We start from the raw sequence: 18,282 nt of genomic DNA, 5'->3' as shown, positions 1-18,282 counted from the left end.
TTGTAAATTTTGGTCAATGACATGAGACAAAGTATATTATGTGAACTGCTGTATGAAAAGTGAATTTACTCTGTAAATCTTCACCCAAATCAAAATAAAATTGAAAAAAAGAAAAAAAAAAAGGACACATCTGAGGTCAGCATAACTTTTGTTAATAAAATCAAAGACTATTTTTTAAATTACAATTACAAAATATTACAAAAATTCCTCATAAACAAAGATGAAAAAAATCCTAAGCTAAACATCAGTTCATAAGAGAAGGACAGAATCACCATCAGTAGCCCAAGGCCTGTTCCTATGAGGCCAAACAAGCTGCTACCCTCCAGACCTCTTATCATCCCTGATACCAACTGTTCCACCCGCGACAACTACCACCTCTCTTCTGGGTTCGATAATTCACTGCAGGGGCCACACAGAACTCACACAGTATGGGGTTTATTAGGGAAGCAATAGGCTTCAATTCAAGTTCAGGAGCATGATCAATCTCTATCAGCTGGCCATCTCTTTCAGATGGCAGTCTCTCTCAGTTGCAAGTCTCTCTCACAGTAGTGAATTTCTCTCCCATCTCACTCTCAGCAATGCATCTCTCTCACATCTCTCTCTCAGAAAGTGCATCTCTCTCATCCAGCAATCAGAGAGACTCCTTTCTGCCTCTAGGAGGGCTCATTTTAAGCCTAGCAGAGTGCCAAAACTAATCAATCCCGACATCAGAATTCTACACCTGAGAGAGAGCAAACTTTCCAGAAGATTTCTTCGTGCTGTTCCGAAAGATATATCCCAGGTGGATAACTTTAACAATCAGGTACTCAGTTGCTCATGCAAAGTGGAAGTTACAAAGACTATGGCTAGAAAAGCCATATCATGTAATTTACTACACCACAATCATCAAATCAAATCCACTGATATTTTAAAAGTATAATATATGAAATCCAAGTAGAGCTAATTCCAATTGATTTAACATTCTAAAATCAATCTTATAATTAATCTTAATTTTGATAAATGACTTGATAAAAACTCTTAATAAATCAAAAACAAAGATTTATTTTATTTATTTATCCTTAACCTGATAAACACTATTTACCAAGATCCTACAGCAAACATCATAGTTAATAAAAGATTACTGAAAACTTTGTCGTGTGACATCAGGAACAAGACAAAAATGCCACTTCTATTCAGCACTAAATTAGAGGTCTTAGCCAGTGAAATAAAACAAGCCAAAAAAGGCAAAAAAGAAGAAAAGTGTAAAGATTAGAAATAAATAAATAAAACTTTCATTATTTGGAGATGGCACTTATGTCTATGTAGGTAATCCAAAAAAAATCTAGGCATTTGAATTAATAAGTAAATTTAGTAAGGTCTATGGATGAAAGATCAGGATACAAAAAAATAAATTGTTGTACACATAAAAATGGTTGAAATGGCAAATATTTTCTTATATATATATATCATCAGAATGAGAAGTTAAAAAAAAAAATAAGCTGTAGCTATAAACCAGCAAAAAAAAATAAAAATGAATTAAAAAAGCTATACCATTTTTGACACTGTCAAAATATCAAATATTTAGGAATACAACAAAAGATGTACAAATGTTTAGACTGAAAATATAAATTAGTGAAAGAAATTAATAAGACTCAAATAAATGAAGAAATATATCATATTCAGGGATTGGAAGACCAGCAGTATGAAAATGCCAATTCTCTACACAGATTTATAGATTTCAAAGAAATCCCAACGAAAATCCCACCACGTCCCTTGTGGAAATGAACAAGTTAATGCTAAAACTTACATGGAAACTTCAAAAGAATAGTGAAGGCAATCCTGAAGAACAACAAAGCTAGAGTACTTGCCCTATCAAATATCAAGAATTATTGTATATGACAGAAAGTTAGAAAATGTTGTTTTAGTGCAAGAACAAAAGTGCAAGAACAGATACTTAGACCAGAGAAACTGAATAAAAAATATACAAGTGGACTCACATGCAGTCACCTGATATATGTCCAACATTATGTCATAGTACAGTGGGGAAAGTGTTATTTTTTCCATAAATGGTGCTGGGTCACTTGGATAGCCCTACTAAAGAGAAGAAAAGAAAAAAAAAGAAAATCCTGACCTTACTTCACATTATACACAAAAATCAATTACACACAGATCATATAAAACTTTTGGAGGAAAGTATTTTAATATATTTAATATATTCAAATGTTTCTTTAAAAGGATACAAAAAGCACTAGCCAAAGAAAAGAAAATTATACTAAATTGACAAAGAAGTTCTACTAAACAAAATATACTGTTAACTGAGTAAAAGGGTAATCCATAGTCTGGGGGAAAATATGTGCAATGCCTATAACCACCAAAATTTCCTATCTAGCATTTCTCATAAATCAATATGAAAAAGCAGACAAACCAACAGAAAAAAAGGCAAAAGCCTTGAGCAAGCACTTGACAAAGATAATATCCACATGGCCAATAACCATATGAAACTTCATTAGACATCAGTGATATGCAAATTAAAACCACAAAGGTTACCATGAAAATAAAAGAACAAAATACAAAATTTGTTTGTAAGCCACTAGAAATTTGTACACTGCTAGTGGGGATGGAAATGAATACAAACACTTTGGAAAATTGCATGGCAGTAGCTACTAAAGCTGAACATACACATAACCTAGTATCAAAGCAATTCCACTCATAGAGCCCCAGTGAAACACACACATCATACGCCAAGAGACATGTATAATAATAATAATAATAATGACACCATTTATAATTGATTCAAACTGAGAACAAGCAAAATGTCATTCATAACAAAATGAATAAATAAATTGGAATATATTCACATCATGAAAAACTACATAGCAATGAAAATGAACAAACCAGAGCTACATGCAACAACATGGGTCACAGTCATAAACAATGTTGAATAAAAGAAGCGATACAAAAAGGATATTTACAAAGTAATTCCATCTGTATAATATTTAAAAAACTGGCCAAACTAAATTGTACTATTTAGGGATGCATTCTCAGGAAGAAAAGCAAAGAAGTAATTATCATGTAGGTTGGAACAGTAGTCACCCTACAGAGGAGGAGGAGGCAGTAATAGGGATGGTGGAGCTTCCAAGTGATGACAGTGTTTTACTTTTCAAGCTTTGCAATTATTACACAGCTGTTTGCTTTGTGAGAAATCACTGAAGAGTACATTACTATTTTGTATGTGCTTTGCTTCCCACAATAAAAAGGTTAAAAAATAATTTAGCCATTTACAAACAAGTTAACAGAAATAGAATGAGAACACCAGGATAATTTGTAGCAAGAATCCCAAATAATTCCAGGACTAACTTTTCCCTTCTATTTTCAATCAACAGGTACTTTATAGTATGTGAGTTTTCTAAATCTGGCTGCACACTGGAATCACAAAGAATACATTGGTAATAAAAGCAAAAACAACAAAAGACAAAATAAAGAAATGGAATCTCATAAAAATGATAAACTTTTCTTCTGGAAAAGACTTTACCAAAATAGCAAAAACACAAGCTACCAACTAGAAGAGTATTTTCAGAAACCATATATCTGACAAGAATCTAATAATCAATTTACAATAAAACTTGAACAACTTAACAACAAGAAGACAAATAACTCAATCACAAAATGGGCTAAGGACGTGAATAGACAATGAAATGGTCACTAAACACATGTGTTATGAGCCATTAGGGATGCAAATCAAAACATAATGAGATACCATTTCACTCTGAGGAGGGGTCGCTATGAGTTGGATCCAACTCGATGGCAGTGAGGTTTTTTGTTTTTTGTTTTAATTAAAAACAAAACAGAAAATAACAAATGTTGCTGAGGATGTGGGAAAATTAGAACCCTTACCCATTGCTGGTGGGAATGAAAATGGTATAGCCATTGTAGAAAACAATATGGTAGTTCTTCAAAAAACTAAAAATAGAACTACTGAACGATCCAGAAATTCCATTCCTAGGTTTTCAAGTCCAAAAGACTTAAAATCAGAGACTCAAAAAGAGACTTGTATACCAATGTTCATTGCAGCACTGTTCACAACAGCCAGACAATGGAACAATCTAAATGTCTATCAACAGATGAATGGATAAACAAAACGTGGTCCATATATACAGTGGAAAACTACTAGCTTGAAGTCATTATGCTGAGTGAAAGAAGGCAATCACAAAAGGACCAATATTGTATGCCTGTCTTACATAAAGTCAAGAAAAGGCAAATCTAGAGAGACTTAAGTTTATTTGTGGTCACCAGAGGTAGGAGAGAGGGGTAAGAAGGGAGGATAATTGTGATAGAAAAATCACATGGATTAAAGGTTACAGAGCCAATTATAACTGCTGTCAACAAGTTGTAGATCCTGTAAAGAATGGAAGAAAAACGTGGAACAAAACTCAAAATCATAAAAAAGGCCAGGTTTCCTGGTCTGACAGAGACTGATGAAACCCCTGAGACTATGGCCCCTAGTCAACTTTCAGGCCTGGAATTGAACTCATTCTCGTGGCTTCCAGTCAAACAATAGACAGGCATATAAGGTGAACATTTACACCAGGTAGGTGCCTAAGGCATTTGACTAGCTGCTAACCAGAAGTCTGGCAGTTCAAACCCATCAACCACTCCTCAGAAGGAAGATTGCGCAATCTACTTCTGTAGAGATAGTGCCTTGGAAACCCAAGGAATGGTTGTTATGAGTTGAATCAACTTAATGGCAGTGAGTTTAGTTTTTGGAGTTTTAGGTACACTCCATAGAACAATCAACCATGGGAGATCAGAAGGGCAGTTTTTGTGCAGGGATCACTCAAGAGGGCAGGAACGCATAAGAAAGGACACAGGGGAAAAGTAACCACAAGGAGGATGTAGGAAGAGAGCTGTTACATTATGGGGAATGCAATCGATGTCATGAAACAACATGTATATGAACTGCTGTCTGGAAAATGAATTTGCTCTGCTAACTTTCACCCAAATCACAATTAAAACAAATATGCTGTACACCTATAAAAAGTTGAACTGGCCAAAGTTGTGTGATAGATATATTTACAACAACAACAAATCTCATGGGATTTGGTTCCTTGACTCAGAGATTTAGGGTTATGCTTTCACGGACATCCCAGTTAAGTGGCCTAACAACATGTTTAGTGCTTCTGTTCTACCTCCTAATTCACTGTGTAGATTCTGGGGTCTTTAAAGCTTGCAAGCACCCATCCAAGGCACAACCAGCAGTCTCTATTTACCTAGAGCAACAGAGGAAGAAAAAGTCAGGAATAAAAGAAGGATACGAAATGTGCAAAAAAGGGGAAGACCCTCAATGAGATGGATTGACACAGTGGCTGCAACAATGGCATCAAGCATAACAAGGATTGTAAGGATGTCACAGGACCAGGCAGTGTTTCCTTCTGTTATACAGAGTCACTATGAATCAGAGCTAGCTCAACAGCACCTAAAAACAACAGAATGTTTGGCTAACTGCCTCCATGACCAACTGCCTTCTTTGCCATGAAAGCAGAACTAGATGGTGCCTGGCTACCATTACTGAACATTTTGATCAAAGATTCTATAGAAGAATCTTGATCAATAGGGGCAGAATGCAGAACAGAATTTCAAAGTCTCGTGGACTCCAGGCTTTTTGGAGTCATGGAAGGTAGATGCACCCTTAAAACTACTGCCCTGAGATAAACCTTAAACCAAAAATATCCTTTGAAGTCATCTTAAAATCAAACAATAGTTTAGATTAACTAGTAAAGAAGGTTTGCTTAAGGAGCTCTGGTGGTACGTCAGTTAAAGCATTTGGGTGTTAACCAAAAGATATGCAGTTTGAACCCACCAGCTACTCTGTAGGACAAAGATGAGGCAGTCTGGTTCCATAAAGATTTACAGCCTTGGAAAACACTATGGGGCAGTTCTACTCTGTCCTATAGGGTTGCTATGAGTCAGAATCAATTCAGTGGCAGTGGGTTTTTTTTTTTTTTTGGTTTGAGCATTATGCTCTTTTAAGAACTATCTATATAGGGTCAAACTGACAGCAGGAACTTGAAAGATTAGATAAGAACTTTAGGGGATAGCGAGTTTATGTTAATGAAGGAGGACAGACTCAGAAAAGGAGGATGAGAATGGTTGTACCACTCGAAAAATGTAATCAAGGCCACTAAATTGTACATTTAGAAACTGTTGAGTCAATATATGTTTTGTTGTGAATATTCTCAACAGCAACAACAAAAGAAATTAAGGAAAATAAACAGATTTTTTTGTCCTCATCCAATATCTAAATGAATCTATTTTTAACAACTTTCCTACTTAGTGGCATCTGAGAACTACTGTCATAGTACAGAGCAAGGGTCTATATTTTGAATAAATACTGCGGCCCCCTAAGGAGGTTCTAAAAATACTGATGCCTGAGTCCCAACACCAGAAACTCTGATTTCATTAGTCTGGATTACAGCCTGGGAACAAGGATTTTTTAATTCTCTGATGGTGATTTTCCTAGGCAACTAAGGTTGATAACGTGGGTAATGAGAGTATGGTATACATCAGAAAGAGTCCCTGGTTGGTGCAAATGGTTAAGCACGGGGCTACTAAAAGGTTGGTAGTTCAAACCCACCAGAGGCACTTCAGAAGAGAGGCCTAGCAATTTCCTTCCAAAAGGGCACAACCACAAAGAGTCTATGGAGCTCAGTTCTACTTTGAAACACACAGAATCACCATGAGTGGAATTAACTTGACACAAACTGCATTTTGCTTTGTTTTATATAGCAGAAGGGATCATGGTGGCACAGTGATTAAGTGCTTGGCTGCTAACCAAAAGTATGCAGTTCAAGCTGACCTAGTGGCTCTGTGGGAGAGAGATAGGCAGTCTGTTTCCATAACAATTTACAGCCTAGGAAACCCTGTGGGGGCAAATCTACTGCATCCTATAGAGTCTCTATGAGTCATAATTGAGTTGATGGCAACTTTTTTTTTTTTTTTAAATATAGCAGAATCACTTGAAGGGATTATTAAAAACAAATGCTTACTCTCTATCCCAGAACTCTAAGTCTGTTCACCAAATGGAGCTGATCATCTGTATTTTAACAAGTTCCCGGAGTAATTCCGATGCAGAGTTTAAAAATGCTCTGACATCAACTAGTTACCTGTCCTTAGGTAAGTCAATGCCTTATTATTACTCCTTTTTTTCAGTGACAGAAAAATAATAGTCCCATGAGATAAAATAGGTAACAGTACCAATAAAGAATCCAAAATAGATAGTACTCAATAAATTTAAGGTGAAATAAAATGTCTGCTACAATTTAAGGCATGTTGTTGTTGTTGTTGTTATGTGCTGTCAAGTCTGACCTGACTCATAGCGACCCCTCCTTGGGTTTCCAAGGCAGTATCACTACGGAAGTAGATTGCCCCATCTTCCTTCCGAGGAGTGGCTGGTGGGTTTGAACCACCAGCCTTCTGGTTAGCAGTCAAGTGCCTTAGCCACTATGCTACCAGAGCTCCCAATTTAAGGCACGTACACTGAAAATTGTTCCAGAAAAGAAAAGAAAATTAATTACCTTGTCTTTAGTAAAACAAATACTTAAAAATTCTGCATCTATTCCCTTCAAGACTAGAACTGAGCTCATCCCAGTTGCTCTACTTTCAGGCAAATGATAGACAGGCCTGTAAAATGAACAGTAACACTAGAGAGACAGGCACTCCTTAGTACAATGAACCATGTGAGATCAAAAGGGCTGCCGCCTAGGAATAAACTTTTGCCTAGGAATAAAGAAGGCAAGAAGGGATAGGAAAGAAGGACAAATTGAAACGGTAAACACAGGGAGGAAGTATAAAGAGTGCTGTTACTTTGTGGGATTGCAATCAATGTCACAATACAAAATGTGCATGAACTGTTGAATGAAAAACCATTTGCTCTAAATCACCTAAATATAATAAAAAGTTAAAAAAAATTCCGGCTCTCTAAGTAATAATCAGCTTTTATGAGCTTGATATTGGCATATTCCAGATTTCAAGCAGATGGAAATATTTAACTGTCAATATCATACTAACTCAGGAGCTCTGGTGGCTCAGTGCCTATGGCATGTGACTGCTGCCATTGAGTAGATTAGACTCATAGTGACCCCTCCTTGGGTTTCCAGGGCAAGTCTCTATGGAAATAGATTGCCCAATCTTCCTTCTGAGGAGTGGCTGGTGGGTGTGAACCACCAGCCTTCTGTTTAGCAGTCAAATGCCTTAGGTACTACGCCACCAGGGCTCCCAAGCAATGGTTATTTTTACAGCCTTCTTGTTAGTGCTAAATATTGCATGGTTTAAAATCAGGAAAGATGTGCATCAGGGTTATATCTCTACACCACACTTATTCAATCTGTATTCTGAGCAATAATCTAAGAAGGTGGATTGGAGGAAGCCTCATTAACTTTGATATGCAGATGATATAACCTTGCTCGCTCAAAGGGAAGAGGACCTGAAGCACTTACTGATGAAGATTAATAATTATAGTTTTCAGTATGGATCACATCTCAACATAAACATAAAAAAATCCTCACAACTGGACCAATAAGCAACATCATGATAAATGGAGAAAAGATTGAATATTGTCAAAGATTTCATTTAACTTAAAGCCACAATCAACACCCATGAAAGCAGCAGTCAATAAATTAAATGACACTGCATTGGGAAAATCTGCGGCAAAGGACCTCTTTGAAGTGTTAAAGGTGTCATTTGGAGGATTAAGGAGTGCTTGATCCAAGCCATGGTATTTACAATCACCTCATATGCATGCAAAAGCGGGACAATGAATAAGGAAGACTGGGAAGAATTAAATGTCTTTGAATTGCAGTGTAAGCAAAGAATATCGAATTTACCACGGACTGCCAGAAGAATGAAATAATCTGTCTTGGAAGAAGTGCAGTTGCAATGCTCCTTAGAAGTGAAAATGGCAAGAACTTCTCAAGTACTTTGGACATGCTATCAGGATGGATCAGACTCTGGAGGACATCATTCTTAGTAAAGCAGAGGGTGAAGAAGAGAAGACACTCATGAAGATGGACTGACACAGTGGCTGCAACAATGGATTCAAACACAGCAATGATTGTGAGGATGGCGAATGACTTGGCAGTGTTTCATTCTGTTGTACATAAGGTTGCTAGGAGCTGTTGAGTCGGTTCCAATTCACAATGACCCTATGTATAACAGAATGAAACAATGCCCAGTCCTGCACCATCCTCACAACTATTGCTATGTTGAAGCCCATTGCTATGGCCCCCTTAACATTAAAAATAATAATAAAAAAAAATTTAAACCAGCTTCAAGGGCTAGGTCTGAATGAAGAGAATAATAATCTTTCAACTTCAAAACTGGTTCCCCTTCATTGGATAATTTTTAAAAGAAAAGCATGGAACCCTGGACAGGGCTTAATGAAATAAAAGATTCTATCTTGGGGAAAATGTCATTTGAAATTATGTAAATGGAACTGAAATTAGATTAAAAAAAAAAAACTAAACCCACTGCCATTGAGTCAATGCTGACTCATAGTGACCTCATAGGGTTTCCAAGGCTGTAAATTTTTATGGAAGTACACTACCTCAACTCTAATTCAAATCTTTTTAATTTGAAGTCAAAATACCCTCTAAAGATTAAATAGATGTTATTTTTATTTTAAAAGTTTGTTCTTTGATTTTCTGCAATGAATAAAGCATATGAGAAAAGCACACATGTAGAAAGTATAACATGCATACTATTATACTATGGAATACTTTCCAAAGTATTTTTTAACCTCAATCAGGAGCTCTGGTATTATCTCCAAATATCATTGTCATAGATTTTTTTAAAACGTTAAAATATATACATGTAAAACCAAAACTCACTGCCATGGAGTCAGATCTGACTCATAGTGAACCCCTCTTGGGTTTCCAAGATGGTATCACTACAGAAGTAAATCACCCAATCTTGCTTCCAAGGAGTGGCTGGTGGGTTTGAACCGCCAGCCCTCTGGTTAGTAGTCAAATGCCTTATGCAATACACCAAAAAAAAAAAAAAAAACTCACTGCAGTCAATTCGACTCACAATGTCTCCTCCTTGGGTTTCCAAGGCAGTGTCTCTACAGAACTAGATTGCCCAATCTTCCTTCTGAGGAGTGGCTGGTGGATTTAAATCACCAGCCTTCCACCAGTGCTCCTTATACACATACATGTATCTATCTGTATATCTAAGTGAGTATATAGACTTATGTATATATAAGTATGTACAAAATCTTAAACATGTATAGTTTCTAATGTGTATATATGTATATACACACATAATATACAGACACATACAAACATAAATATTGCAATTTCTGAAAAAATAGTTCTGAAAAAATTTCATGATTATACAAGGGTCTTTCTTCAAAGTTACTAGAAAATAAATTTGCACTAGGTTTTCATGTTACCCAAGATCTGGCAACTCTTGTGAAAAATTGCCAGTCCCATCTGAGGAATTGGACACCTATCTAGTCAATGCATAAGGAAGTAAGACTTATTACATATTAGGTTTCAAAGAAAAGCTTGAAAATACTTATGAATTTTAACAATCATGAGAAATATATTAAGATCACTATGTTCTTTGGCTAAAATAATACTTATCATAAAAAACCAAACCCACTTGTTTGGTGCCGTCGAGTCATCTCTGACTCATAGTGACCTTATGTACAACAGAACGAAACACTGCCCAGGTCCTGTGCCATCCTCATGATCCTTGCTATAACTGAGCCCATCATTGCAGCCACTGTGTCAATCCATCTTGTTGCGGATCTTCCCCTTTTTCCTTGACCCTCCACTTTACCAAGCATGATATCCTTCTCTAGGAAATGGCTCCTTCTGACAACATGACCAAAGTAGGTGAGACAAAGTTTGGCCATTCTTGCTTCCAAGGACCATTCCAGCTGCACTTCTTCCAGGATAGATTTGTTAGTTCTTTTAGCAGTCCACTGTACTCTCAGCATTCTTCACCAACACCACAACTCAAAAGCATCAACTCTTCTTCAGTCTTCCTTATTCACTGTCCAGACAGTGACCCTTTAGGACAGAGTAGAACTGCCTCATAGGGTTTCCATGGCTGTAAATCTTTATAAAAGCAGACTGCTTCATCTTTCTCACAGAGCAGCTGGTGGGTTCAAATCACTGACCTTTTGGTTGGCAGCCAAATGCTTTAACCGCTATTCCACCAGAGCTCCCATACTTATCATGAATAACAATAAAAAAATATGCTGAGCTAGAATTAAACAAGGAACCTCAGTAAAAGAATGGGTTCTGTGTTATGCTTAGATGTCCTGTTAATTATATCAGTATGTTGTTGTTGTTATTATGTGCTGTCAAGTCGGACCCGACTCATAGCGACCCCTCCTTGGGTTTCCGAGGCAGTATCACTACGGAAGTAGATTGCCCCATCTTCTTTCCGAAGAGTGGCTGGTGGGTTTGAACTGCCAGCCTTCTGGTTAGCAGTCAAGTGCCTTAGCCACTACGTTACCAGAGCTCCCTATATCAGCATATACACCAGTATCTCCTGAAACTTATTGATCCATTGAAGTAAATGCCATAAGTTCATTTTCATACTTCACAGTGGCTCTTTCTCAACATTTTTAAAGTAAGGCAATTACTTTATAGCAGAAACGTGTTTAAGTGAAAACACACCAAATCTACAGGCAAAGGTCATTAGGCTAGAATTTAAAATAAAAAAAAGTCCTACTTGAATATATGTAAAAGATGATGTATGAGTAGAATCACAAAGCCTACTCTGATCTTAAAAAGCCACAGTTTTGGTTAAAACTCTTCTTTGGTGGAAAATTTTGGTCACTTGGGTTAGCATTTTGATAAAATCATGTTATTGCCATATTTCACTTAAAAAACAGCTGCTAGATTACATCAATGCAACCTATATATTTTTTTTAAAAAAAACATACCTTTTTTTAAGAAAAGGAGAAAATGTAAAAAAAAAAAAATGAAGTATCTATTTTGGAAATAGACTATGGTGATATTACAGAAAGGGAGCTTTGGTGGCATAGTTCTAAGGCATTTGACTGCTAACCAGAAGGCTGGCAGTTCAAACCCACCAGCCACTCCTTGGAAGGAAGGTCGGGCAACCTACTTTCGTAGTGATACTGCCTCGGAAACTCTAGGAGGGGTCGCTATGAGTCAGATCCAACTCAACAGCAATGAGTTTGGGTTTTTTTAAATATTACAGAAATGGTGAATATAATTAATGTCACTGAACTGTACACTTAAAGATTATTAAAATAGCAAAAAAATTTTTGTTCCATGTATTTACCACAGTAAAAAATTGTTAACAAATATTAGATATGTCTGTTATAGTAAACATTAAGGGAATTCATACTAGATTTAATAATATAAAACAAATATTTACTATTGACCATAATTAAAGATATGAAGAGTTCATACATAGTGAGATACCTGCCCTCAAAATCAAGATCTTAGGTTTACAATCGAAGTTTGGCATCCAGAAAAATGGATTTAGAATTCCATTTGTCAAAACACACATGAACTACATGAACTACTGTGTGCAGATGTAGGGACACATTTATAAAAACTAGTTGGTCAACTGGGAGCTCTGGTGGCGTAGTGCTAAAGGCATTTGACTGCTAACCAGAAGGCTGGTGGTTCAAGTCCACCAGCCACTTCTTGGAAGGAAGGTTGGCAATCTACTTCCCTAGTGATACCGTCTCAGAAACCCAAGGAGGGGTCGCTATGAGTCGGATCTGATTCGATGGCACATAACAACAATAAGTTGGTCAACCAATCAGGTGAAAAATTTAGAAAAATACATGATATCTGAAATGGGTAAAAAAGACTAGAACTGTTTGCCTGAAAAGAGCAAGGAAGGAAGAAAGTCCTTATATCACTTTTAACAATAAGTAGCCAGATTTCTGGTTCGGACAGTAGCAGACACTGCATTTATCTCCCACTCCTCCGGGAATGGCAGCGAAGAGACATGAGCAAATGGAATTTTCTAGAAGAATGCAAGTGGGCAGAAGAGTGCTGGCATATAAAGCAGAGAAGAGGAAACCACACTAAGAAAGCTGCAACAGAGGAGAGTGTTTATCTGCATAACAGAATCCTGGTGAGGCTGTAGATTCAGAGATGGCAAGTGTGAAGGGCAGAGTTGAGAAGTGGGCTGCAATCTAGTGACTGAGGTCTGTGTGGAACCACTGACTCCTCCATCTGTATGTGCAAAAAAGTCTGCACACTGTCCTGTACCTCCAACAGTGATAAAGGAACAATCAGAGAAAAAGAAATTGCTCTTGGAAGTATGAAGTAAAGATGTGAAAACAAAACAGTTACATGGAAGGGTTGAGGGAGCAAGTCAGGACATATCCCAGAGAGCTAAGCAAAACCAGAAATGTAAAATATAAGAGCAGGTTAAGTAACAATGAAATTCAACATCCAACTGATAGAAATTCATAGCTAGAGAATAAAAGAATAAATTACAAAAGAAATAATACAATAATATTTCCTCAAACTGAAAGGAAACATAAGACTACAAATCAAGGAGCATAATGAATGTTTAAGTGGAATACAGGTAGCACCTGACTTACAATATATTCCAGTTACAAGGAACCGCACTTACAACTGTCCTTTTTTTTTTTTTTTTTTTTTTTTTTACCTTAGTAACAGAATAAGGGGATACTGCATGGTTTAAAATCAGGAAAGGTATAAGTCAGGGTTGTATCCTTTCCCCATTCTTATTCAGTCTGTATGCTGAGCAAATAATCTGAAAAGATGGTCTATATGAAGCAAAATGTGGTATTAGGATTGGAGGAAGATTCATTAAACAAATCGTGATATGCAGATAACACAACCCTACTGGCTGAACCTGAAGAAGACCTGAAGCACTTATTGATGAAGATCTAAGACTATACCTTCAGTATGGATTATACCTCAACATAAAGAAAACAAAAGTCCTCACAACTGGACCAATAAGCAACATTGTGATAAATGGAGGAAAGACTGAATTTGTCAAGGATTTCATTTAACTTGGAGCCACATTCAATGCACATGGAAACATCAGATGTCATACTGCATTGGACAATTGTGCTGCAAAAGACCTCTTTATAGTATTAAAGAGCAAAGATGTCACTCTGAAGACTAAAGTGAGCCAGACCCAAGCCATGGTATTTTCAGTAGCTTCATACACATGGGAAAGCTGGACAACGAATAAGGAAGACCAAAGAAGAACTGATGCATTTAAATTGTGGTGGAGGCAAAGAATATTGAAAATACCATGAACTGCCAGAAGAATGAACAAATCTGTCTTAGAAGAGATGCAGCCAAAATGCTCCTTAGAGGAGAGAATGGCCAAAATTCTCCAGTACTTGGGTCATGTTGTTAGAAGGAATCAGTCCCTGGAGAAGGAAAGAGGGTCAGCAAAAATGGGAAGACCTTCAATAGGATGGATTGACACCCCGGCTGCAATGACGGTCTCAAGCACAGCAATGATTGTGAGGATGGTGCAGGACCAGGCAATGTTTCATTCTGTTGTACAGAGAGTCACTATGAGTTGGAACTGACTTTAGAGCACCTAACTACAACACAATTGTTAGTGACAGTACTACATATACTGTTGCAGTGTGTAATTTGCTGATGTCATCATTCTCATGCCACTCCCCAAAGACAAAGATTGGATTTGTAAATATACTGGTAATAAAAGGCAATGATAATGAAAACCTGAAAAAAAAAAAAAAAAGGTATTCAACTTATGTCAAAACTGACTTACAACAGGGTTGTTGGAATGGAACACTATCATAAATCAGCCAACTACCCATATAGGACAAAATGACAAATCTAACACATTATTCTGAAATTTCAGAATAACAAAGGTATAGAGAAAATTATAAAAATCATCAAAAAGAAAATGTGAGTCATCTACAAATAAAAAGGGTGAGATGAGCATCAGACTTCTAATCATCACCAACTATGATAGTTAACAACCGAGAAATGCTTTTAAAGTTCTAAAGGAAAACTATTTACCACCTAGAATTTTATACCTGCTCAATCAACAACAAGGACAGAATATAGACATTTATAGACATGGAGACAGAATTGAGGGAATAGTTCAGCATGAAATCAAGGAAAAACAATAAAGAGTTAAAGAAGAAAGATGATATAAACTTGGGGAGAAGTAAAGGTTGAGCCCCAAGATAGCATTTAACGTCAGGCCAAAACAGTAACTAGCTTACAGAAATTAGAGTAGAGAGAAAGAAATTCTAGGAGTAAGTTCTCCAAGAAAGACCTGAGCCTACAATGGAGGCAAAGAATGCAAGAAAAGAAAGGCAACCTGAAATTCCAATAAAAACAAAAAGGCAAATTTGAAGCTCTGGTGGCATAGTGCCTAAGGCATTTGACTGTTAACCAGAAGGCTGGCGGTTGAAACCCACCAGCTACTCCTCAGAAGGAAGATTAGGCAATCTACTTCCACAGTGACACTGCTTTGGAAACCCAAGGAGGGGTTGCTATGAGTCGGATCCAACTCAACAGCAGTGCGTTTGGTTTCGTCCAAATTAAAGCAAGAAGGCAATGAAATTCAAAACAAAGAAAGGACTCCAAGGAATAGACAGAATGGATAAGAACCTGAAAGATAATGAAGAAGACATATTACTTCTAACAAGAAGACACATGAAAAGCAATCAGAAAATAAAAAGAAAACTCTTTGAAGCTTTGATTTTCTAACTATGTAAATGTACCTTGGATTTTAAAATGATGGTATCATACCATATGTTTGCACAAAAAATAAAAGAAAATGGGTTCTTGAGGAGCAAATTTGGACTCAATACAAGGAAAACTTTTCTAACACTTAAAGCTGTTCAAAATGAAAATAAATGAATTGAACACCAGAAAAATCCAAGCAGAGATTAAATAGCTACAGCAAAATTTGTATGGGGGCACCTTCTGACTATCTCAAACTTCACAAGGGAAGAGCAGGATCAAGATCAACAGCCCAAGGCTGATTCCCATGAGGCAGAGGTCAGGCACACCTCCACCCTCCAACCTTTTTACCAATTCTGACACCAACTGTCTCTCCCTCTGCACTCTCTACTTCTATGCTGGGTTTGATAATTCCCTGTAACGGCCACACAAAACCATAGACAATAGTCATGATTTTTATGGGGTTTATTAGAGAAGAAACAGGTTATAACTGAGGATCAGGAACAACTCAGGATACAGTTCTTCAATAAGGACAGCCTTTTCTCAGCCATGTCACAGGCATGTCTCTCTCTAGCCCTTGGCCATTCAGCCCTGTGGCTCTTTGGCCTTTGCCCTGCTCAGGCAGGTAATACCAAGTTTTTAGGTCTGGTGGTAAACGCCTAGAAGCAACTTATTCTGCCAGTAAGCCTCAGACCAAAGGCACTCAGCCTTGTCATTCTGTGGATCTGGAAGCCCACTATACTCTCTGCTGCTGGGTCAACTGTTACCATTTCTCTGCTGCCATGTCTCGTCACTTCTTGCCATCTCTTGCCCTCTCAGTAAAGCATTATAGCCCTCTGTCACTTGGGTCGAGGAAGTTCAGCACAGGGATTGTGGGTCCAAGGATGCAGTCCACTCCCAGCACTTCTTTCCTGATGGTAACGAGATTCCCTCCTTTCTGTCTCTGGATTGGCTCATTTTAAGCCTGGTGGGATGGCAAAACTCACCAATCCCCACATTAGGGTTACATACACCTTATTGACATGGTACCGTGCACCTTGTTTACATTATTAACAAGCTATCCCCTTGTTAATCCCCTTGGTGGGCCACAAGCACCTCACTTTTACATAGTCCAATAAAGCATATGGTAGGAGTCACAAAGACCTTGGCTAGAAGGGCCATACCAAGCAATTCACTACACTGAAGCCACCTATCAAGGGATTACTGTACTGGTGGAACCATGAACCAAATTCAATTCCTCATTCAACAAATGACCTTAAGATTTTCCAACTCTAAAACTCTACATTCCTATACAGGAAATATAGCAGAAGCCAACAGTCTCTTTAGGTGTGAAAGCTCCCACTCAAGATAGACAGTTAATACTAGTAACAAACTTAAGGCAGAAAATGAGAAAAGAAAGTGTGCACAGGTTGTAATTTGTAAAATGAAATTAATTACTTATCCCCATATCCAATGTAAGACTCTTGCTCAAGGTACAAAATTTACAAAATCACATGAGCAATAAGAAAAATATCTTATTAGAATTTTAGAACTGTCCATATTAATCTTAACATATATTATCTGCTTGATAAGCACAAGTCAACATTCACAATTATTTTATTCACTTCTCTAACAGCATTAATTTTAAGTCAATTAAAGTATAAGTTATAAAAAGAAAACACCTTCTCTGGTTATATTTAATTTCTCTCTTACCAATCATAACCTACAGCAAAAGACGTTTCAATTACAGGAGCAATGAGTTTTGCAGCTGTCATGATGTATTTTTCTGCCATGGCTTTCCTGTGTCAAACAAACAAACAAGTTCTATTTAGAAACATGGTATAAAAATAATTTGGATTGATTTCTTAAAATCTAAACATAAATCTTATCTACCAAAGCTAACATACTACAAAAGCCTACCAAAGGAGGGACAGTTACGCTAGAAATCAGTTCAGAAAGTCAAGTTAAAAACCATGACTAGGAAATAGGGTTAGGAAGCTATGAGTCAATAGTGTTCCTTTCATTCTTCCTGCTCTATGATACCTTCTGAGAAACTGAAGGAAGAAAGCAACAGTGGACAGACAAAAAACTCTGCAGTAGAAGGTACATAAGCAATACAGTCGATGCAAGTAACAAGGGAAAACAACCATTAAATAAATAGTTCATGGTATATTTTGTTATTTGCTATATAGCAGAACTAAATTGCTACAGGTAGTTTTTATTCACATCCTTACATACATACATCTTTTAAATGCATATTGTCATGATTTCTGGAAAATGCCAAACTGTTTGCCAAAAAGGATTTACTAATTTTCAGAGAAGGATGAACATTACCATCGTGTTTTCTTCCTGTGCATATATACACAGCAATTTTGAAAACAGACTCACAAAGTACACACATTTTATAACCTGCTCTTTACACTTAATATGGTATATTAACATGGAAAGAATATCTTTCCAAGTCATTAAATATTCTTTTTTATTTTTTTATTTTATTTATTGTGATTTGGGTGAAGATTTACAGAGTGAATTCACTTTCCATACAGCAGTTCACATATACTTTGTCTCATGTCATTGACCACAGTTTACAATGCAACAGCTCCCCTCCCACTTC

At 36.9% G+C, this 18,282-nt stretch overlaps 1 protein-coding gene across 1 annotated transcript in view; it reads right to left on the bottom strand.

The window, feature by feature from the left end:
* Positions 1–18,282, bottom strand: part of IFT88 (intraflagellar transport 88) — a 223,394-nt gene that overhangs the window by 162,720 nt on the left and 42,392 nt on the right. The window contains exon 13 of the mRNA XM_007942504.2: positions 17,382–17,468. Coding sequence (XP_007940695.1) covers positions 17,382–17,468 — 87 coding nt within the window. The remainder of the gene's footprint in view (positions 1–17,381; positions 17,469–18,282) is intronic.

This window comes from Orycteropus afer, unplaced genomic scaffold (assembly GCF_000298275.1).
Source record: "Orycteropus afer afer isolate SDZICR_OR568_19922 unplaced genomic scaffold, OryAfe1.0 scaffold00092, whole genome shotgun sequence".
NCBI lineage: Eukaryota > Metazoa > Chordata > Mammalia > Tubulidentata > Orycteropodidae > Orycteropus > Orycteropus afer.
Note: the sequence above shows the minus strand (reverse complement) of the source record. Positions and strands in the feature narration are given on the sequence as shown.